This window comes from Pongo abelii, chromosome 4 (assembly GCF_028885655.2).
Source record: "Pongo abelii isolate AG06213 chromosome 4, NHGRI_mPonAbe1-v2.0_pri, whole genome shotgun sequence".
Lineage (NCBI taxonomy): Eukaryota > Metazoa > Chordata > Mammalia > Primates > Hominidae > Pongo > Pongo abelii.
This window is the reverse complement of record NC_071989.2, coordinates 96,274,552-96,299,412: the sequence shown is the minus strand read 5'-3', so window position 1 is coordinate 96,299,412 and position 24,861 is coordinate 96,274,552. Positions and strand designations below refer to the sequence as shown.

The window sequence follows — 24,861 nt, the reverse complement described above, 5'->3', positions numbered from 1 at the left end:
TTGAACAATTCAGGATAAACCCCTCACTTTTGCTTGCAATAGATAATTGAGGCAAAAGTGTTTTTCCCTTGAATTATCTGGATGATTGCATCAATTCTTCACTTTTCTTTATACATGTGTATAGACATGGCAATCGTGTGTCTTCAGAAAGTGTCACTTTAAGAAACATGCAAATGCAGAACACATTCATTTAGACATCACTAACTTATAGGCTTAATATACCACTGAACTTGTTTGTTAATCAAATTGGGACCTTAAAAGAGAGGAAGTGTTAAATATGTTTTTCTAAGCAATTATTTCTAAAGCAACGTGCAGTGATATTTAGATGTAACATACAATTATACATGCATCATGCAAACTAGGTTTCTCCAACCTACTCTGGCATACTAATGCCCCAGTATTCTTCATTATTATTTCTATTAGCAGTATACTTCCACAGTAGGCCCTGCTAATTGTATGAAGAGTATTCACGATGGTGTGTTGCCAATATAGTACTGAGGAACATTTAATTGTGAAGGTTTGACCCTCAGCCCGAAATCCTGAAAGTATATGCTTGAGAAAAAGGAATTCTGAATTCAGTTGGTTGGAATGAGGAAGATCATTTTCAATCAAGCCAGTTTTTAATGACTTTATTGTTAACACCCTTAAAAATATGGCTGATACAATGACTTGCATGCACACAGTTATTTTGTCCTTTTAGTGACTGCATGAGAAATAGGTATTAATTGCTCTTCCATTTAAAATTCTCGATACAATTCACATTTACTCACTTTAAACTCAAGATGTCTCTCAGTCAAATTGTGGGGCTCTTTATATCTTCAATGTAATTAGAATTGTACAGTATTCATGACAAACATACTGAACAAGGAAGAGGATTCCTACTTGGTAATCATTGTAAATATGAAATTGTCAAGCTAGTCCTAATTAGTCACTGAGATAAAGATTATATGCAAGTCTCTAAGAGGTGCTACAGACTAAGAACAAAATTCAAAAATACCACAATTAGATTATTGTTTCAAATGCTTATGCTTAATAAAGTTGGTGGACCATGTTTGCCAAATAATTTTGTCAGGCAAGCAGTCATAGTTTAAAAGTAATTAAGCAATTCAGCCTCATCGTAAAATGGCACATGCAAATGTCCGTGCTTTTGTTGGTTTGGAAATGTGTAAGATGCTCAATAAAAAGTACTGCCTAAGAAAAAATTCAGTATATGATACTTTTTAAGCTTCAACAGGTAGAGAATCATTTTTAAACTTGCCTTTAAAAAACATTGTAGTGAAGCATTTGATTGTTTAACATTTTTATTATTCAAGTTCTTACCATTTCACACTACTCCCTGGAGAGGGGCCAAGAAAATATTAAAAATACTATAGAAATATAAAGGATAAGATATTTGTCACACTCGTTTAAATTGATGTATGCTGCTGTCCTATAAACGTCACATCGGATAACCCTGAAAAATTACCATGAATCTCCATAATTACGCATATTCATGATGGTGTTTTGCATAGTGCTAACAGCAGACTGCATGTGGGGTGGGACGTGAAGGGGTGGTGGAAGTGATGTGACAGATTAAAATTATTACCAGTATCATTGAAATAGACATAGCAACAGTTCCATTTTGTTAGGTCTTAGAAAACAAAAGCATATCATAAAATCTCATAGTAATTAAATAACTAGAAATTTTTCTCCTACATATTTTACTATAAAAAGTTAACAGCAAAAAACTGACTAGAAATATCATTGTTACTTGAAATGTGCTTGCATTTATCATAGACTCCTAGGTACAGGGACATAGCAACTGAAAGGAGACAGAGCTTTTTAACTTTTTTGAGAGACGGGGAGAAGGGAGGGTGATGGTGAATTTTCAAGCCTTCCAAAGTACACCTGTGCTACTTATATGGTTAGCAAGCTCCTGATGAGCTGAGTGCAAATCACGTAGGTACATTTCTTCTAATAAATATGAGGACTGAGTCATATTCAGTAAACTGTTAAAAGGCTCTAAGAGATAGAAAAGTTGTCTGGTGTCTATCTCAATAGCTTTTTTGTGCTGAGGCAGAGAGCAGAGTTAATCAGGGACTCTAGAAGTAATTATCGGCAGAGTTTGGGTAATACAAATGCTTGGGTAAACAGCGATTGTTCTTTCCACAAGATTGTGAGTAGAAACAACAATACTGGTATTGTCCTCCACTTCTCATTAAGGGGACTTGGGGAGGGAGCGCTGCACTGCGAGGCGCATGGGAAACTGACAGGCAAACTGTGCTGGGAACGACTCTCTCCTGATCCCACTACCACAAGCTCTGGCTTTTGGCATCAGGAGTGCCAGCTGCATCGGGAGAAGCCAAGCCTGTCATACCATCTTCACATCAAATCTTCAGGGTACAAGAGCTAGAGCATAGTTAGAGCTTAATGAAGAAACAAATACAAAAGGGAAGATTAGGCCTCGTTAACACTTGCATTCATTTGTTCTTATAGAAACTGCACTGGAAGGGTTGTTTTACAGAACTCATTCTTTTTCCTCTTAAGCAGAAAAGTTACATTGAGGATGCATTTTTTATATTGTAAATACACAGGGAAAAAAAAATCTTTCAGTTCCCCTGTAACTATTAGCCAGCAAATTGTTTTGTCAAAAATGCCATTTGAAACAGTGATGTCCGTGACAACTGTCAAAATTGGTAAATAAATACTTTTCTCTTTTTTATATTAATAATATTGTACTCGTCGCCACATAAAGCATTTCCTTGCATACTTAAGTGGTACCATTGCTTTCTTTCGAAAAATTGGGATGTGAAACTTTATCTATTGTTACGGGATAACAATCTCTTCTTTGGGGTGAAACATTTATGTTTCATGGCACCACATTACTTTTATCTTCAAATTAATTGCATTTGCAAAAAAGGAACCATATTTTTGAAGTTCACTATAAACTACCCAGAAAGTTTGACAGCAGAATGCTACAATTATTTTTTATTGTTGTAAGCAATCAGTCAACTGTACAAAGGTGTATTGTGTACAGCTGCAATGTAAAACCTATTTTTGTTTATGCTATCTGTCAACCACTTAATATGCTAAGGTGCATTCTAAATTATATTATTCCAAAGGAAACAAGAACACTTTAATGGGATAATGTACTTTCTGTTCTATACTTTGTGTGTGTAAGGCCTACCCAAGAAAGGTTCATAGTGTATCTGTGGCTCTTAAACTTTAGCTCTATGTTGAAAGAAGACAGGCTAATTATGGTAGGCTATGAAGAGAGGACTGTACAACACCTGTACGGGGATTGAAATATATGATTTTTACAAATTCTCACTAAGTTTAGAGGTAAGCTCAATGAGGAGATCCTTGCCTATGCTGGAATACAAAGGAATATGGACAGCTAGGTTTTACTTCAGATAGAAACTTTCCAGAAATTTCTTCCTGTAGACATATGAAAAGATATATAGCCAAGCATAATGTGGCCTAATTACTAAATGTAATACTTTTTTAATGAGAAAAGCACTGAAAATAAAGTATACTACAGAAATAGCTGAAAGACAAGTCATTTTATATAAACTGCATTAACCCAAGGTAAATTTACACCTATAGTCACATTATGATGATGAAGAAAAACATTATAAACTAGGTTTTGTACTGTATGAGTAAAGCTTATCATTTCATACAAGGCAAGACTCCACATCTCAGATATAACTTCTGTATTATCCCTTAATTTTTAAGGGATATTACTTGAATTTACATTGGCCTAATATGAATGAGTCCTTCTTCTTTTTTTTTCTTTATATAGCCTAAAGAAAACCAGTGTTTTCAGTATGATAGAAGTGAATCCCTTTTATCCTGTTGGTGTCTGAAGATACTACCAAATCAGTGTTATATTCTAGAGTTCTACTGACTTTTTTGCTCTTTGTGGTTACAATGTTTGTGTGACATTATTTGGTCCATGGCATATATATATCCAAACAACAGTGGCCCTGAAATACTCAGAAGTATTTCATATTTCCTAGTCTACATTCTTCTCAGTACTCTGAAAGCATGGATGTCACCATTTTAAGATGAGTATATGACTACATCTTAAAATATGGGGTCATGTCGTAGGGAGCTGACCTCATCACAAACACTTCTCAGATAATTTGTTACAATGAATTCATTGATTAATTATTTAAATGGCACTTGGTATTTATAAGTGACAATGTTCATGCTTTTAGAACAAGAGCAGTTAAATACTGAATATTGCTGTATTTATTTGTTAATTTTACTGGTAGTGTCCTCAGTAGTTTATAATTAAACATGACAGGTAGATTTGCATGGTGTCTCTGAATGTGCTTGGCTATACAATAGTATTAATATAACTTTGTGATAACAAGTAAAATGAAACTGCATTTTTCTTTCTGAACAACAGAACTCCTTTTTAGGATTTTATTAGTAATTACTTCAGCATTAATGTGACTACACTATAACATTCATTTCTAAAACTGTCCAACCAATGTTAGTGAATGTCAATTACGTACTAGCAGGACAAAACATGAAGCTAGAATATTTACAAGAGAATCTTTACCTCTGGAATAACTTGTATCTTGAGTATAACACTGTAAAATACACATGTTTATCTGGATCATTTTAAAACAACAGTATGATTGAAGAGAGTAAAATAAGTTCATATGAGAAGGAAAATTCCCAAAGCAAAATTTGACAAAAACATTAATTGTATTGGAACACATGTAAATATGACATATATTCTTCTGACAAAATGAATGCAAGTAAATTTTCTGTTTGAAAATATATTGCTGAATTGAATGTGTAGTTTAGGTGAGAGCAGATAGAGCTATGAATATTAATATCACATGCATTTAATTGACAGTCCCTATTTTGGGTTATACAATATTATTTTTAAAAACATTTATGTTTTATAAAGTTTAATGTTAATTTGTTCATATTTATAACTTCGGTGAATAAGAATAAAAATATACTTTTATTTAGATTAGAAAGTATTCACCACGAGTTTAATTAAATTTTCCTTTAAAAGTATTTGATATTATGTAAAACATTAGCTACAATACAAAGAATGAACTTTTCTTTAAGTGTTGAAAAATTTTGTTAGGTAATGACAGAAAAATTTAAATGTGACTAAAAAAATTGAAAATCTAATAATATTGAATATTTGGGCACAGGATAAATTGCTTTTGAGTTGCTCTTTATTTTTTTGAGAGAGAAGACATTGTTGATCAGGGCTCTAAGGAGAATGAACTTGTTTCATTGCTGTCACCTACCCCGTGGTCTCTAGTAGTGTAGGACTAGTATATAGAGGGAAAGGGAACATATATAGGAATGGAACCATGGCTGGGCCAAGTAGCAACCCAGTGTCTGCTACAGCATCATAATCTCAAGCTTTGCTAAAATTGGAGGCACAACCCTACCAAGAATCATTCCTGGTCTTCACTATTATGGCAGTGATGAAAAAAGTTTAGTTTTCTTGGAGGGAAAATTGACTGAAGGTGGAGGGTGTCAGAATTCTTTCAGTCTGAGCCCACGCTTATAGGTACTGGATGTGTGTATCTTTGCTTACTCTCTTTTCTGTAGGTTTCTACATATAGGTTAAAAAAATCTTTTTCAGGTAATTTCTAGTTTGACTAATATTTTTACTCAGTATCGATACTACTACACATGTAGGATCCCTGAGAGGGCTGGCTATGGAATAAAGAGATCTGTATTAGAATTACAGCTTCTCCTTACTTGGAGTTAATCACCTCATCTTATTGCATCTTAGATATTTCTTCCTTACACGGAGACTCTAAAGATTACATAAAATATCATATGACAAATTTGCTAGTACTGTGTCTGGAAAATGACAGATTCCCCAGATTAGTGACTGAATCTAGATTTCAATGTGTAGATAGAGTCCAGCACAGATTAAGAGCTGAGTGGTTCTCTAAGAATGGTTGTTTTCCCTGAGAGGTGCATGGGGGCAGGTGCACAGAGCCTCTTCATCATCTGTGAAAAGTGACAAGGCCCTCTGTTGGGCTTCTGCTTGGTTCTGCGATCAAGGTTACACATTTAGCCAAACCACAAGAAACTGGTTTGAGTCTTTCCTGATAGCTGCAACTTAGACAAGATTTGGAAAAACTAGGTGCTTAAAAACAACAAAAAGAATGAAAGATAACACAGAAATCCATTGTTATTTTTTCTTTTTAACATAGAACCTTGCACGTAATAAACTAAATACATACTTGCTGAATGAATACACAAATAAATGAATACATAAATAAATTTAATATATAAGTCACTGAAATTTGAAAATAAGTAATTCTGAGTTCACCCCCACCCTTTAATTATTATTTTTTTACATAAAAAGTTTAAGGCATTTTAAGAGTGAAGGATACTCTAAAACGATAGATCAATATGAACATAAAGGTTCATAAGTGTTGAAGAAGAACTACTTGGCATAGATCTTTATGGAATGTACCTTAAAGTACAAGAATAAACCCATATCAATACATGCTTCTTGCACAACTTTTTCCACCACAAATTCTATCATAGTCAGACATTTATTCATAGAATGGTCTCTCATTTCTTAATTAACAAAAGCACTTATTCAGAATATTTTCTTAAAAGACATAGCCAGGTGTTTACTAAGTATACTCTTTAACTATTTCGTGAAGAAGAATATATTTCCAGACATTACCACCTATGTTAGATTTAATCAAGATTGCTGAAGTATGTAGGCTAACAAAAATGAGTAGCTCAGCTGTAGGCATTGTGTTGACCTGTTAACCTGAATTTAATTTCTGACTACTTTTGTATTTAAACTTAAATTCCATAACCCATATATGCACAGGGGATTAATTGAGAAATACCACCCTATTTAAGAATAACTGTAACAGAAAGATAGTTGTTCATTCCACCCATCAACTTTTTCAAGATTTGGAGCTTGTCTCCTTGAAAGTTCTTCCATATAGCATAGTGAAGAGGCCATTTAAAGTATGATACCAACAGGAGTTTGCAGAGATGCCACTTCATAATGAATGGTGGCATCTGTAGAGGTCTTTTATTCTCTGGTGTTCATAAAAACTATGCCTCTATATACATTTTAAGTTCCAATATAAATATGAAAAATTTCTAAGTGATATTTTTCTAGTAAATATAATTCACATAAATCTCAGTGATTCAAAATAAAACTGGGTGATGCTAATTTTTTTTCTGGTATAAAACCTGTGGATTGGAAAAATTATAACAAATTATAATAAAATTAAACTAAAAATAAACATATGAGGAAAATAATTTTTATAGCTGCCAACTGATGCTATCAGCCCTCTTATAAGTGATAATGCTTATGTAAAAAGTATACATTGAATGTTCAAATTTGCAAATGCATCTATAAAGATCAGAAAGAATTATCTTTGAATCTATTAATCAAAGGGTTTTCTATGAAACACAGACATAAAAATTCATGCAAGAAAATATTTTTATTTCACTATTTATTTTCCTCATTGCACTTTGATTTTAAGGCCTCAAAGAACCTCATTATATACTAAATTAAATTTTGTCTATTTTTTTCCCTAAGAAAGTTGATGATGTTAGGTCATTATTGGAATATCTGTTTTACTGTTCACTAGGTTTTTTCTTTTGGTAGTTTAATAATCTTTTTAACATGATTTTCACATAATAAATATTTTAACTAAAATGTGAAATCATGATAATATACCTTTATTTCTATAGTACCGCATAGTCTGATAAAATACACTTAGAGTAATTATTATACTAAATAAATAGTAAATTTTATGTCCAGTATTTTCTGGACAATAAGCATTTCTCTGAGTAGCATGTTTATATTTAAGAAACTTTCTTATGTTTTAAAATACGTGGACTTATCTTTTTAGAAATGTATGGAAAAATCTTTGCCAGCATTCAGCTGTTTCAATTAAGAAGCACAGATATACCCTTCAAACATTTTTTTCTCCTCTGTATGTTTTAAAGGACTTATAAGAACAAATTTAATCAGATGGTTAACTATTTATTATATAAGAACTTGAGATAACCACTGAGAAACAAGAGGATGGTAGTGTCCAACTTTTATTTACTTCAAAAAATAATATATCACGCTATAGTTTTTATTGATGATTAGGACTCACAGATGTGTTAGTTAAATGAAGTGTCTATATCATACCTCATATCAATCCACAATGACATTATAATAACAAATTTGCATTTATAAATTTCATAATTGTGAAATTATTATTTTTCTTTATATTGCTCGTTTTTAAGAAAATGTTACATTTTTCTTAGAATGAATTGTAATCAGCTTACAGTGTTATAATTTTAATAACATTTTAACACCAAAACAATTCTTCCTACAATACCTGCATGCCAATATTCAGTATTTCTGCTCTTTTCTTCATGACAATAGTTAGATGTTTCTCATCAACCAAATCCTTTTCTCTTTTTACTATATCTCTCTTTCTCTCTCTGCCTTTCTCTATCTTCCTTTTCTTTTCTCTTTCCTTCTTATTTCCCCCCTCCACCCAATTCCCTTCCTTCCCTGCCCTCAGTTTTTCACTGCAGAGTACATTGAACATATTAAGAACATTCAGTTGTGGTTGGGCTTCTAACCTTGCTCAACTCCAGCATTAGCAAAGGGATTCAGTTTCCTGAATTCATTAATAGTGTTTTGCCACAAAAGGCTTTGTAGTTCTCTCCTGAATATTGAGCCTAGCTTAATAACATTCCATTTATGTTAAAGACACATTTAATCTGTAAATGTGACCTTTAGAAGAATTCTCTTGTTTTTCATTAAAGAAACACTGCATTACAAATATTAATTATTCCTTGATGCCATATTTTAATTAACTAATCATGTGCTATTTGCAGCAATAAAGAGTGTAGTAATGTATGTGCAGTAATGTTATGCAATGCAAGATCGATATCAAAGAATTCAGTGCTGCAGAAAAGATATGTTTTGGGTATCTTCTTTGGATGAGTTTGCTTATATAAAACATTAAGTCTAGAATGATGCCTTGTATTGCTTTGTGTTTTGTATTTTTAAATGCCAATGCAAGTCTGATTAAAATGCTGAACATATCTTTAGCCCCATCACTAATAAGTGAACGTTCACTGATGCATATTAGCAGGGTCTAGCAATGTGGTGAAATTGTCACTTAAGTGCTTGGAATCTGAACACAGAAAATGACAGGCAATGCCGAAGGTCCGGCTCCAGTGCATGTCTTCACTGTAGCTGCAGTCACTGGAATGGTGAAACCAGTTTAGGTTCAAGGTCGCTGCTGACATTCAGCTGTCATGGCTTCATTGTCTGCAGGCCTTCTCTCCATTGACACATTCAAGAGTACTTTATAGCAACCACAAAGAGCCAGTCAATTGATACCATTACACTTCATGCACACACAAACCACAGGCCTGTTCAGGACTGTTGATACAGTCTAACATTTATTCATTAAGGGATCTATTGAAAATGCAACTTGCTCAGCCCCACTCTTAACAACATAGACTTACTTGTTTAGTCCAAACATTTAGCTACGTCTTTTTCAAGTTTTGCACAGCATTCTCTAATTGAGGTAACATTATCTGCATTTTAATGCTACACCATTTATGTCCAATGAAAGATTACCTGAAGAACCAAGCCATTACCATACTAGTTTAAATACGGGCAGTCGTATAGAAAAAATATACACAAAAGATGTAAGCAGGGGGAAAAAGGAGATATTTATTTGTTCTGGGAGTGCCACGGAAATCCAATTGCTCAGAAATGAAATAAGAGTCTGAAGTGAAAGGAGGGAAAACCTAAGCTTGGGTCAGGGAAGAGGCAGTGATTAGCTCCATTGTTAGGAGCTCTTTGAGCTTCGTTGGTTGTAAAGAAAAACCCACTAATGAATCTATTGAAGCTTGCCAGAACTTTGTGTGGAAGACAACTTAAGTTATGGTGCTTATCTAAAAAAATGGTAGTAAAGTATGTGGATATATAAAACACAGCACATATGTCTCTTTACTAACAGCTTACCCATAAAAACAAAAAAAAAGTTCAAAGATACTGTGTTGCACAAATGACTGATTTAACATGCATATGTTTAATTCAGTATTTACAGGTCTTGAAAAAAATCACCTAACTGATGATAAGATATAAGAAAGTATGTCCTATTATAGTTTAAATATGGGGAAATAGGCAGAAATAGAATACAGCTAATCTCTTCTTGGTTTTCTACCAGTAGTTGCGAAGAAAGATGGGTTTAAAAGTCAAGTCAGAAGGCTTTTTCATGTTTTGCATATTTTAAGTATGCTGAAAGCATTTCATTAAGAAATGTAATCAGCTGACATTAAAAGTAACAGACTTTGGATAAAAGGACCAATATGACTGTGTACTGTACATGGTAAAAAAATGTTCATCATGCTTCCATTCTATGTAGCGTTTGCAACATAGAGTTGAGTCTTTTTCTGCAGGCTGATACTATATTTAATTACATTATCTATGTAATTCTGTAAAATACATTTCACTGTCTAAAATAAGGTTATCATTAATGTAAGAATTCAATTAGGTGGCCGTATACTAGAAAAAATAACTTTGACCAATCACCTGGTCAAGATCATTCCTAGTAGCTGGAAAATATATGCTATATAATAAGCAGAGGTAGAACACATTCTGAATTTTTGCCCTGAGTTGAGTTTTGCCAAATACTTTCAAGTATAAGATTGGTGAAGCAAAGTTCAATCACCAGATAACAAGAGGTCAACCCCCACTATCAAACTTATCCATGGTTCCATGACTGTTTCACAAGAATAAGCTTATTACTTGGGAAACATGATTCTCTACCTCTGAGGACTTGTCTTTAATAAATAAATGAGTGTTATGTCAATGAATTTGCTCATTTTTTCATGACTAAGTAAGCGTTATTCCTCCAAAGCATACTATTTTGGGGCAACAGGACTAACTGCTAAGCAGAATTCTTTTTTTTATAATGTCAAAGATCTCTTTGCTTTTGACATATCAGATTTCCAACTAAGCCCCTGGGAGACTTTTTGTGGAGATTATTGTGTAGTTATTATGAAAATGTCTCTTTAGACTCATGTCTATATAAGGGAAGATACTGTTGCCACAATATGAACAACCTTTCTTCAGGTCTTCATTAGTTTGCTTCAGTGATCAGGCTAGCATGAGCAAAGGCTAACCACAACCAAATAAAAACTAGTTATGTGGTCATAGTTTTTATCAGCTCTAAACCATCCAGAATCCATTATAGTAAGGTTTGTTACTAAGAATGTCTCTTTTTCTATGAGATTTTATGTCAGGAAGTTTGACTCAATTTCGACCAACAGAGAAATTTGAGGATGAGAATTGCAAGAGGTATATCAAAATATTGAGAAGGTAAAGGAAATTAATATTTAAAGGATACATCCCAGTTGTTGTGTCGGGCACTTTACCTATGTTGTTTTTTCTCTGCAACAACCCTATATATTTTGAAATTATTATTACTCCATTCTACTGATGGGCAAAGAGAAGCTTCTGGATCTTTAAATTTTTACCTGAGGCCATAAAGCAAGTAAATGGTAATGCTGCAAGTTAAACCAAATACCATATTCTCCTGAAGCCTATACTGTCCTGAATACCTGTTTCAGCCAAAGGACTTAAAAGACCTTGGTAAAATTTAGCTAACATTGCTGATGCCATTTATGATGAATAGTACCTTCTCTCTCTTTCACCTTTATATTGCCTCACTTCAAATTCACTCCCTGTAATGAGCTTCCATTTTGCCTTTCTTTTTTTTTTTTTTTTTCTTTTCTTTATTATTATTATTATTATTATTATTATACTTTAGGTTTTATGGTACATGTGCGCAATGTGAAATTGGAAATCATCATTCTCCATTTTGCCTTTCTTTCTCTTCCTCTTTCCTTTGCTCCTAGAGAACACTGAAGATCTATCATCTTCCATATCAAACTTCTTCCATATCAGACATCTTTCACATCAGTTTAATAAAAGTAGCTCCACTAATGAGTAATAGTGATTTACCAATTCACAATTGTTTCTTCTGTATTTTTTTTTTTCCTCAGGGAGTATGAATATAAATCTGTCAGCCCAAAATTCAGGGTCTCTCTAAATGTTCTGTAAAATCCTTTGATATGTTATACAATCCGTCAAGCTTTCTTCCAAAACTCTTTTATATCTTTTCATTAATTTAACAATTTTTTTCTAGGAAATTGCTTTGGAGATGAGGAAACAAACTTACGGTAAGTTACCCTGTATTTCTACTGGAGATTCCAGATGAAGAGATATGTGCTAAGTTTTACAACCTGTACCATACAGGCCTTCTGCACATGTGCTGTGTGTATGTGTGTGTGTCCATGTGTGTATAAACTTCCAGGTGTACCCTTCCAGACTAACAGCTCACCATCTTCTGTTTGCATTACTTTTGCAAGGAGAAATTTTTGGTATGCTTCTGATATATTTCTTCAAGAAAAATAAAAGACTGTTTAAGTGCATATTATCAGTTAAATAGCTTGGTCAATTTTTGGAGTATTCACTCATTCGAATGGCAAAGAAATTATCCCCTCTGAAAAGTAGAAAGGATATAGTGCTTTTGTCACAGACACATTTACAGTCTCTCATAATGCAATTTTTCTTTGTCCAGCTGTATTTTCAAGAACCATTTTAAATGAGGACTTTAAAAAATGCCTTACTAAAAATGACACCAAATAATATTCATATAATAACAGAAGCAGAGAGATGACCAAGGCAAACAAATGACTTCCCTTCTGAAACTTTGCTGAAACTAGATATAGATTTCTCCCTTTAATGATGTAATTTGGATAAAAATATTTTGCAATTATATTAAATTTTATAAGATAAAATTATTTCAGGGAAATTCTCTCCATGTTATAATTTTTATTTTTTTTACTATTCTGTACTATTACACAGTTAAAGCAAATGTTATGTGGCAGGGTTGGTGAAAAAATATTTTAATATAAATAGCTTACAGAAAGATAATAAACTCTTTTAGGAAAGTGAAATATGCTTTTAAGATATGCTTTCAGTTAATTTATAATCTAGAAGGAGGCTTATTTGACGATTGTACCCTATAATTAGCGAGATCAGTAATCAAGACAACTGTGATTTATTTTACCAGGAGACCTAAGAGACTGAAGACATCTGGCTTGGACTACTCTGATGGTAAAATTGAAAGTACACCTAAATTTGCTTTGTTACAGTATTCTCTTCAGAGGACAAGAGAAGATGTTACATTCTCTGCATGAGGACAATTCTGCAGCATCAAAATCGAATAATATTTGTTTTCTGGCAGCAGAATTTTGTATCATATTTCTAAAGACAGTAAGCACTTGGGTGGACGTCAATGAATACTAAACACTAATTGATCTGATACAGCCGTATGCACATACACAGATATACACAGTGGCTTGTAATGGTTGAAAAATTACAGTTTGGTTCTATTAAAAGATCTGTCACTTTTAGGTCAGAGTGGGATTTTGGAGGGAGAGTCTCCCACAATAGAAAACTATCCTGACAACAGTAGTGTTTTGAGGTTGTTTGTTGTTTGGCTTGTTGATGATGCTTAGCTAAGGAGACACTTCCTTTCAGATTCTGTCTTCCAAACCCCAGGGCTCTGTTCTGGGCAGTTCAGCCTAATGGAATTAAGCCTGACATGTTTCAACTCTATTTCTTGATAAAATAAACATAAAACAATGGTTTAGATTTCGAATAAAACTCTTGAAGCATGGGGGACTCTAACTTTCCCTGTTCCATACACATCTGTAAATAAAGTGCATAAAAGAGGAACACAACAGGATAAATCAACATAAATTTGAAATCCACTGCAGCATATTAAATGGCGCAGTCTCAGTCAAAGAGAGGCTGACCCCGAGGCTTCGTGCAGTTTGAAGCTAATTGTTTTCGTCAGGATGGGAACGTCTGGAAGTCCATGGCTGTATCCCACCAGTAAGGCTCCAGTAACTGAGCCGGCCCACAGAGAATGGGCCCACTTTGTAGCGACACAGCGGGCTCAGACACCACCTATTCTGCTCTCCAAACTGTCATGCATAACAACTTTATTGTGCTAAATTGAACTTGAAAGCAACCAAAGGCTATGAGAAGGAGAGGCTATGAGAAAAGCGTGCTGTCAGCGCTGGCAAAGGCTGACCTGGAAAGTAGGCTCAGAGACAGGGGAATAAAAGACCAGGCCCCATGAACACAGCATATTGTTTCATTTTAAAGTATGATTCCCATACCAGAGAAAGTAGCAAATGTGATGTAAATTTATTTAAATAGATTCGACCGCTTAAAAGTTTGCCAGCCGCTCTTATCCAACTTTCCCAGCTCTCTGATTCGTTACTTACAGTGGGAATATAATGACATATAGTCATCATTGTAACAGCTTCTTTGCAGGGGTACAATGATGATTAATAGCCAGCAGCAAATTTTCACATGGGCTCCGAAGCACTATGGCATTAAGCAGCCAAACAGTCCCAAATCCCTCTTTTCTGTTCCGCTGAAAAGTCCCCTCCTTGTACCTTCCAGATAGGAACAAAGCCTATCTTAATTCCAATCAGCTTTTCGTCATTCAAAGGGACCTTCTCTTTTTCATAATTGATTCATGTGCATTTTTTAGTGTTCCACTGAACTGAAGCCACTTTTCTCCTTTCCTCTGTTCTGTCCCCACACCCACACCCCCTTTTTTTTGAGGGGTGAGGAGTGGGAAACATTTCAACAACAACAACAACAACAGTAAAAAATGGTGTGGTAGTTTCCTCCCCAAATATTTGCTAAATAGATTTCTCAATTAGTATTAGCTTTACACTTAAAAGACTTAAAACAAAAATTAACTCCTGGACTTCTTTTTTGTTGGAAGTGGTTTTGGTTATAAAAATATGAGCTTACTGAAATAGCTCTGGTGGCAGCCCCACAATCATGTTCTGTTTCACTGGGAGAGTGAGTAGCTTTCCTTCCCACCAGAGACTCACAGCTGGAGTGAGGATGGAGTCTTGCTTCAGACAGATTCTTTTTCCTCCTCTGTGCTGGTAGCCATCAAAAAAGGAACAAGTGACCAAAATGAAAGGCAGCAAATGCACACCTCCTAACCCACTCTGTCCTTCTTAAGTATCATTTTTCCCCATAGTAATCTTACATTATAATTATTAGCAGAAGCTCCTGTGCTATTTGTGGAAGTGCTCTCTCTCATCTATAGTTTTCACCTCCTGTGATAACGACACGAACGACATCAACCAGTGCTGTCTTGGAAAAAGATTTCCACCCGCAAATTCATTTGTGTTTCTATGACAATATAATGGCCATAGAGCACAGTTTTAGTAGATGTACTTTGCATATTTGTTCACATTGCTTACAAATCTGACCTCATTTTTCTATATGAGTAGGGTGACCACACACCCCTGTTTTCTCAGGACAAGCTTTATTTTTGCCCATTGTCCTTACATAATTATTAACAGTACTTCCTTTCACCCTCAAAAGTATCCTGATTTGAACAATTTGAAAAACTCATGCCTTTTTGCCATTAAAATGGCCCCAAATGACTTATACAAACCCAAAGGGTGGGCTGTCTCCTACCCAGGTGGCTGGGGACTGCTTTATACCATCCCAGTTTAGGGGAAAGAATCAAACTTGGAAACCCTGCTGCCGATGTAGCAGCACCGACTTTTGTCTCGCCCACTTTGAAGAGGTCAGTTGACCCTATACAGCTTCTTTGATATGAGACAGAAAGGAGGTCATTTGCTGGAATGAAAGACACATTACAAACCAGATTTTAAGTGTGACTCTTTCCTTCAGCTGGGTCACAGTTCTTACTTTGAGCCAGAGCAGCACACTTTACTGGTCAGATAAAAATACTCTGCCATATTTTAGAATAATGACCTTTCTTATGCTTTGGTGTCTCCAAATGGTTAAATGAAGAATATATCCAATTGACAGGAGGAATTCTGTTCATCATTTTTACTCTAGTGTTTATATCTTCTCATAAAAAAACAACATGTGAAAATGGCATCATGTATCTCTATTGTATTTTTCATTCAAAAATCTCAAACAGGTGAGTGTAATCCAGTCTTTAGGTTATAGGACCAAAGACTCTCAAAGAGTGTTACAAACCCCCGGACAATGTCCCTAAGGGCTGGACTTTGCATGTGGATTACCGAGTTAACTGAGAGATGTGTAATATCATCTGTAGTCAGAAAACTCCCTACTCCCTATATGGGGCAACCAAGGACATTCATATGTGTTGCTTATTCTTGAAAGTATATGGGATAAATGGGCTCCTGATATGCTAGTTTCAGAATAACTATGGCAGGACCTTAAAATTTCCCACTTTCCATAAGACCGTGGCTCATATTCAATTACTGGAAGGATAAACATGTAAGATTTTTAACTCTGCCTTACTAGTTCTTTTAGAGGAGCATAGCCCCTTGATGAAGGCATTGTTCTAAGCCAAATCTGGACCTATCTAATCTTTATTCATGCATTTTGTCTGCTTTCTTAGATCATTCTTTCAGAAATGAAATGAGTGAGGTACATGAAATATATTTTCTGATGCACTCTTCTTAAAATAAAATACTTTTTATGGTTGTGCATTTATTTGTGAAGTGAATGTTTAGAAAACTTTAAAACCAATTCTACAGTTCTGTCCTTCTTTGATGGTGATAGCCAACTGTTCTGTTTAATAGGATGATGGAATTGGTTACCACTAAAGTCCAACCCTTAGAAATCACTCTGTATTTTTAGGCCCTAGTTGTTTATAAGTCTATGAGAATCTAACAAGGAGAATTGGTTTCTCCTAACAATTCTACTATCTTGCAGGTGGCTGTGGCCATTCTTAAAACTTTTGGCTCATCTTACCAGATTTTTTACAAAGATGCAGATATTCCTTAAAAGTGGCTGAAAGATTAGGGACTTTGTGCCTGATGTGCTGGAATATGCCTGAGTTCTGTTAAATCTGATTTAAACATATTAAATCAAATCTTTTCTGATGTATTCTTATGCCCTCATTTTCATGTAATGTTACTACTGTGAAGAAGTGTAATTAAGACTTTGATATGAGCCTTCACAGTCTAAAGAGTGCTTCAGTGACAACAGTTTTATTAGATTATGGTGATGGACCTGGCTGTGAAATTTCCACATTCATGAAGGACTCTGCTTTTTGCTGGCTAAAAACAGGATTTTAAAATGCAATGACCTTTGGGACTCTCAGATAAGTAGCCTCTTCAACCCTGAGGTTATTTGATGAATTGCTGGGGACATACAGAAGGATGGATTAATGAATGCTGTGCTCATCTTGTCTACTGGCACCATCTGAGGGACTGAAGATCAGGGTGCCTCTTTAGACTTTGATTTGAGATTACAATGTTACCCCTTCTTTGCTCTAGTAACTCCATCCTCTCCACTCCATCACTCTCTATTATCTCTAGAATGCCATAAAGCACTTGCAGTTATTTTTCCTCACAGTGGAAAATCGCTTTATACAAACTATATAAACTGAGACCCACTGTCCTTATACAATCAGGGCCAACCTCTTTCCCACCAAAGACTAATTCTGCCCGGATTCCCAGGATAGTTATTTTATGTACATACACTATCCATACCCTAATCCCAAGCCAGGTAAATATATATGTAATATCCGAGGTGGATGTTTTTATTACATGATGCCTACATTTAGAAGTATAAAATCTCTTAATTGGTTCCCATCCTGATTTTTTTATAAACTCAAGCTTTTCGGGTCTTTACTTTGATTTTCCATTTTTTCTTTTCTCTTTGTACTTGCTAACAGAACTCTGGTTTCTTTTCAGATACCATGCAAAAAATAGGCTCAGAGAAGGCACACGTATGCCCATGAGTTATAATTCGTCTATCCCTTTCATCATAATTCCGTTCTCCTTTGCCAGGGATTGGTTTAGGGATGGGCATGTGACTCATTCACCAAATGAACATAAAAAGAAATCTGTTGGGATAGATTTTCCTTTTGTAAAAAAAAAAAAGAGACAAACTCATGAGGAAAATCTCATGCTCCTCCTTGTTTTTAAATCTTATTTCATGAGGATGGGGGCTTGGAGTTGTGGCAACAATAACAGAGAAGCCAAGAGAATCCTAAAAAAGCTGACCCAGAGATGTGACATTCATGAGATGTTAATTAACCAACTTGGAAACTGTCACTTCTAGACTTCTTGTCATCTGAAATAATAAACCCCTATTACTCAAGTGATACCTTGTTGGGAATTCTGTTACTTGCAACCCAAAGCACAGTAACTGAATCCCTCACTTCTCTTTTACCAGTTATTTCTTAGTTCACATATCTTTTCTAGCTTCTTTCAGTCAACTTGATAGGATAATAGAACTCAGACTATTGTAGTTGGCGGCATGTAGAGATCACCTCATTAAATCAAATTTAATATACTTAATTTACTGTAGAGGAAATAAACCTAGGAAGCAACAAAAATTAATCTAAGGTCATACAGGTAGTCTAGTCTCAACAGAGTTAGAGTAAAATTCTGGTTTTCTGAATTGCAGTCAAGTCTCTCTACAACAATTTGGTCCAATTTCCCCTATTGCTCTGCACTCTCTCAATCCAGCCACAGCTCATTAAAGATTGGCAGGCTGTACATCTTATATATGAAGTACATAATATAGGCCGAGCTCAGTGGCTCACGCCTGTAATCCCAGCACTTTGGGAGGCTGAGGTGGGTGGATCACTTGAAGTCAGGAGTTTGAGATCAGCCTGACCAACATGGTGAAACCTCATCTCTACTAAAAACACAAAAATTAGCTGGGCCTGGTGGCACATGCCTTTAGTCCCAGCTACTCAGGAGGCTGAGACAGGGGAATTGCTTGAATCCAGGAGGCAGAGCCGCAGTGAGCCGAGATCATGCCACTGTGCTTCAGCCTGGGTTAACAGAGCAAGACTCCATTTCAAAAAAGTAAAAAATTTCATAATAAAAATAAAGTACATAAGATAAATCGTATCTATAAAAAATAAAGCATACATCCATAAATATACCCAATTTGTCAAAGGAATTTAGTCATCAAAGGACATTTTCATGGACTCCTAGGAAGATCACTATGTCACAATTTCCCTGGAACTAAGATGTCTTTATTTAAATATTATTTAGTAATCTCCACATCATTTTGTGTGTTTTGCATATTGAATTTGTAAGGTCCTAACTTCAGATATATAAAATATGTACAATGCACTGAGATTATATTCAAATCTGGTATCTGGGAAAAATGCACAAGAGATGAGTTGTTCAAATCTGTCTGCATCATCCATTCTAAAATTTGGAGATACGATGCTGAATCCTAGGTCAGTTAACTATACATAGGTGTTGTGCATACTTTCATATTGTGGTGAGCAATGAGGGAGAAGTGATAGACAAGAGAGCAAGAGATGGGCTGCTCTTTAAAGCAGCCCTGGTCCCTTGCATTTTGGGACCAGGCAGGTTCTGGGTCGTTTCTCATTGCTCTTTGCTCACAGTCCCAGCATAACACTGATTTTTTTTTTTTAATGTGAGGTATTAGTATTTTGGGCAGCAATTCCTCTTGATAGCTATTACAGTAAATTCCAGCAGCCAGTATAATCAACCCAAAGTGAGATGGGCTGTTTAATCAATTAAATTAAACATAGTTTAATGCACAGAAGAGTTCATTTTTTAATTTTTTTTTTTAAATTGTGGTAAGATATCCATAACATATTGCTTACCATTTTCATTATTTTTAAGTGTACAGTTCAGGGACATTAAGTACATTCACATTGTGCAACCATCACCACCATCCATCCACAGAACTTTTTCCATCTTGCAGAACTGGAACTCTGTACCCATTAAACAATAACTCTCCATTAACACCTCCCACCAGCCCCTGGTACCTACCATTCTACTATCTGTGTCTGTTATACACTATTTGTCCTTTTGTGACTGGCTTATTTCACTTAGCATAAAGTCTTCAAGCATATATCAGAATTTTCTTCCTTTTTAATGCTGAATAATATTTCATTGTATGTATACACCCCATTTTGTTTATCTGTTCCTCCATCAATGGACACTTGAGTTGCTTCCACCTTTTGGTGATTGAGAATAATGCTGCTGTGAGCATGAGTGATATGGTCTGGTTCTGTGCCCCCACCCAAATCTCATCTTGCATTGTAATCTGAGTATGTTGGGGGAGGTACCTCATGGGAGGTGATTAGATCATGGGGACAGTCCCCCATGCTGTTCTCATGATAGGGAGTGAGTTCTCATGAGATCTGATGGTTTTACAAGGGGCTTTTCCGCCTTTGCTTGGCACTTCTCCATCTTGCTGCCATGTGAAGAAGGACATGTTTGCTTCCCCTTCTACTATGATTGTAAGTTTCCTGAGGCCTCCCCAACTGTGCTGAACTGTGAGTCAATTAAACCTTTCTTTTTTAAACTACCCAGTCTCTGGTATGTCTTTATTAGTATCATGAGAATGGACTAATACAATGAGTATACATATATCTCACTGTGTCCCTGATTTCAATTATTTTGGGTACATACCCAGAAGTGTTATTGCTGATCATATGGTAATTCTATTTTTAATTTTCTGAAGGAACACCATGTCGGTTTCCATAGCAGCTATAGCATTGTACATTCCCACCAGTAGTGCACAAGAGTTCTGATTTCTCCACGTTCTTGCCAACATGTATTATTTTCTGTTTTTTTTTTTAATAAGAGCCATCCTCATGGTGTGAAATTGTATCTCATTGAGGTTTTGATTTGCATTTCCCTGATAATTAGTGATTTTGAGCACCTTTTAATGTGTTTATTGGCCATTTTGTGTATCTTTGGAGAAATATCTATTCAACTTCTTTTCCATTTTTTGAATTAGGTTGTTTGAGTTTTTTTTTTTTTCGGTTGTATTCTAGGATTTCTCTGTCAATTCTCGAAAAAAATGCCTTATCAGATATTTGATTTGCAAATATTTTCCCCCATTTCGTGGGTTGCCTTTTTACTCTGTGGATAGTGTCCTTTGATGCATACTTTTTCGTTCTGATGAGGTCAAATTCTTTTGTATTTTCTTTTGTTGCTGTTTCTTTGGTATGATATCTAAGAAATCATTACCAAATTCAATGTGAAGCTTTTCTTGTATGCTTTCTTCTAAGAGTTTTATAGTTTTAGCTCTTACATTTATGTCATTGATTTATTTGGAGTTATTTTTATATACAGTGTTAGAATATAATGTTGTTAAAAATTTTTGTATGTAACATTCTTTTGCATGTGGATATGCAGTTTTCCTAGCACCATTTGTTGAAAAGAAAAGTCAGTTCATTTTAATTTCATGTCATTAGTGCACTTTGCTGAGTACAGGGTAATCTAGTGATAATAGAATCGGTATTACAGTTAGCTACTGTATTTGAATCCCAAACATGCCACTTGTTAGCAATGACACTGAGTAATTCACTTAACTGCCTGAACCATAGCTTTCTGATCTTCACTCTATTATTCATACACTCATATTTGCCAGGTACTATGTTAGGTTATGGAAATCCAACAGCTGACAAGACAAACAAACTCTCATTCTCATGGAACTTACATTACAGTAATATGTCAAGTAGCGGTGGAATATACAATTCTTACTTCTTAGAGTTGCTGTGAGGATGAAATGAGGAAAACAAAAGCACATAACAAATAATTGTATCCCCAAAATACTAATTCCCTTCACCTTGTTTCCATAATCCATAGTTATGGTGACCATACATGGTTGTTTAAAAGTTAATGCACAAATTATTTTTAGTTTTATTATTATACTTTAAGTTCTGGGGTATATATGCACAACATGCAGGTTTATTACACAGGTATACACGTGCGATGTTGGTTTGCTGCACCCATCAACTTGTCATTTACATTAGGTATTTCTCCTAATGCTATCCCCCCCCAGCCCCCTATCCCTTGACAGGCCCCAGTGTGTGATGTTCCCTTGACTGTGTCCATGTGTTCTCATTGTTCAACTCCCACTTATAAGCATGAACATGCACTTCTTCTTGTGTGACTTTGCTGAGAATGATGGTTTCCAGTTTCATCCATGTCTCTGCAGAGGACATGAACTCATCCTTTTTTATGGCTGCACAATATTCCATGGAAAAGTTAACGCACGAATTCTATGACACATTTTCCATCAAGAGGTGGTATTGCTCTGTTTGTGACCAAGATGCAATAACAAAGACTGGGTTTTCCTTCCCATCTGAAACAACAGTAATGAAAAATGAAAAGAGGAAAACCAAAATTTTGAAAGAACAGTTTATAAGACACTGGACATCAGATAATGAAGGACAGATATCCCTGAGAGATCAGGAAAAAATGAGATGAGCCCAATGATTGCTCCAGTGTCATAAAAAGGGGAAACCAAAGCAGAGCTCACTGGACTCCTCGTGTTGAGGATATGTAGGTGAAAGTCTGGGGCGATCAAGGCAACAGGTACCACAGGGTGGAGCACCAAAAAGGAGAGAGCTACACAGAGAAAGAAATTCAGAGATCTGCAGAGTGTGCCCTTCAAGTATTCAGCCAAGTACTGATCAGCAAGTACATGCATGGAAACTACCTGAGACCAAGGGAAAAACATCCCAGAAGACTAGAAGATACAGTGCCTGGCACTCTGACAGGGCAAGGAATAGTGTCTATTCCCACCAACCAGACTAGAAAACTGTATAATTCTAAAGGCCTGGGGTATAGTACTTAGAAGGGTCTTGTGTCAGGAATGAGGCATAGTTGGCCCTAGACTAAATGTTGCTCTGGTCCCATTAATGAAGCTCAAAAGCAAGATCCAAGAGAATCAACTGTTTCCAAGGACTTTGACTGCGTCCAAGAACAAAGCTCAAGAACCAGAAAATATCCAGCATCCAACAAAGGAAAATTCACAATATCTAGTATTCAGTCCAAAATTATCAGGTGTATTCAAAAGGGAGGAATATAACCCATAATAAAGACAAAATAAACGAACTGAAACTGACCTAAAATGGACAGAAATGTTAGAGTTAGCAGACAAGGACGTTAGAACAGTTTTTATAACTGTATTCTAGGTGTGCCAAAAGTTAGAGACAGGGAAGATAAAAAATAAAAAAAACAAACCAGACATCCAAAGATTAAAAACCTACAATATCTGACATCGAAAATACACTGATGGGCTTGATGGCAGATTAGGCATTGCAGAAAATGATATTGATAAACTTGAAAACATGCATTAGAAACTATTAAAAATGAAACACACATGGAAAAAAGCAATTTTTTAAAAAAAGAGCATCAGTGATCTGTGTGATAACTTCAAAAGGCTTAATATATGTGTAGAGTCCCTCAAGAAAGGGAAGAATCAAATAAATATTTGACAAAATGCAGGTGGGACATTTTCTAAATTTGATGAAAACAATCCAAAAATCTAAATGAACCCCAAGCACAAGAAACATGAAGAAAACCACACTAATCAAATTGTCCAAAACCAGTGATGAAAAAATTCTTAAAAGCAGCCAGAGAAAAAAAGGCACCTTTTACTGAGAAAAAAGGTAAGGATGACAGTAGATTCCTCTTTGGGACAACGCAAGTGAGAAGGCAGTATAGCAACATCTTTATGGTATTGAAAGAAAAAAAAAGCCACCTAATATTCTACACCCAGCAAAAACAGCTTTCAAACATCAAGATGTTTCATACAAGCAATAGCTGAAAGAATTTATCAACCACAAACCTGTGCTTCAAAAAAGTTAAAGAAATTCTTTAAGGAAGAAAAAAAATGAGACCTGATGTAAATGAAATGTACTGGAAATGGCTATTTCATGAATCTTTTTTCTTATTACTTAAAACTCTTAAAGAAAATTGACCTGACAATTGACTTGTATATGGTATATAAAGCACTTTCAAAACTCAACAGTAAAAAAACAGAATAGGAAAATGTGCAAAATGCATGAATTGTCATTTCACTGAAGCGGATATAGGCAAATAGTCACATGAGAAGATATTTAACATCATTAGCCATTAGGAAAATGCAAATTAAAACTATAACAAATAAATCAGAATGGCTAAGATAAAAAACAGCACCAAATGCTGATGAGAATACAGAGAAATTAGATTACTCATACATTTCTCAAAGGAATGTAGAATGGTAAACCACTCTGAAAAATAGTGTAAAAGTTTCTCAAAAACTAAACAATCACTTACCATGCAATCCAGCAATTACACGCCTGGGCATTTATCCCAGAGAAGTGAAAATGTGCATTCACACTACAACCTGTACACAATGCTCATAGCATCTTTGTTTATAATAGTTCCAAACTGGAAACAACGTTTCCTTCAGTAAATGAGTAGTTAAATAAATTGTGGTATATTCATATCATGGAGTACTAACATTAAAAAATGAAAGTACTACAGGTACACATCACAATTTTGATGGTTCAAGAGAATTATGGTGAGTGAAAAAAAGCCAACCTTAAGAAGTCACATACTGTATGACAATTCTATAAATGACAAAAGTATGAAAATGGAGAACAGATTCATGGTTGCCAGAGGTTAGGGATGATGGGGGAAAGGAGTGGTTGTGACTATCAAGGGGGTAGTGCAACAAGAAATTTATTTGTGATGTTTCAATAGTTCCATATCTTGACTGTAGCTGTGGTTAAATAAATCTATACATTTGCTAATATGGCATAGAACTATCTACCAATGTCAAGTTCCTGGTTTTGATATTTTACTATAGCTATATAAGATGTGAACATTGGAGGAGAGTGGGTAAAAGATACACAAGAAGTGTCTGTACTATTTTGGCAACTTCCTATGGATCTATAATTATTTCAAAACTAAAAGTAAAAAGGAATCCATTATTATGAGATTGAAAATACAAGTCACACATTGAAAGAAAATCTTTGC

At 35.1% G+C, this 24,861-nt stretch overlaps 1 protein-coding gene across 1 annotated transcript in view; it reads left to right on the top strand.

The window, feature by feature from the left end:
* Nucleotides 1–17,990, top strand: part of LOC112133494 (androgen receptor-like) — a 141,997-nt gene extending 124,007 nt beyond the window's left edge. Inside the window, exons 5-6 of the mRNA XM_054556380.2 lie at nt 12,189–12,222; nt 13,119–17,990. Coding sequence (XP_054412355.1) covers nt 12,189–12,222; nt 13,119–13,135 — 51 coding nt within the window. The 3' untranslated portion in view covers nt 13,136–17,990. The remainder of the gene's footprint in view (nt 1–12,188; nt 12,223–13,118) is intronic.
* Nucleotides 17,991–24,861: the final 6,871 nt, after the last annotated feature.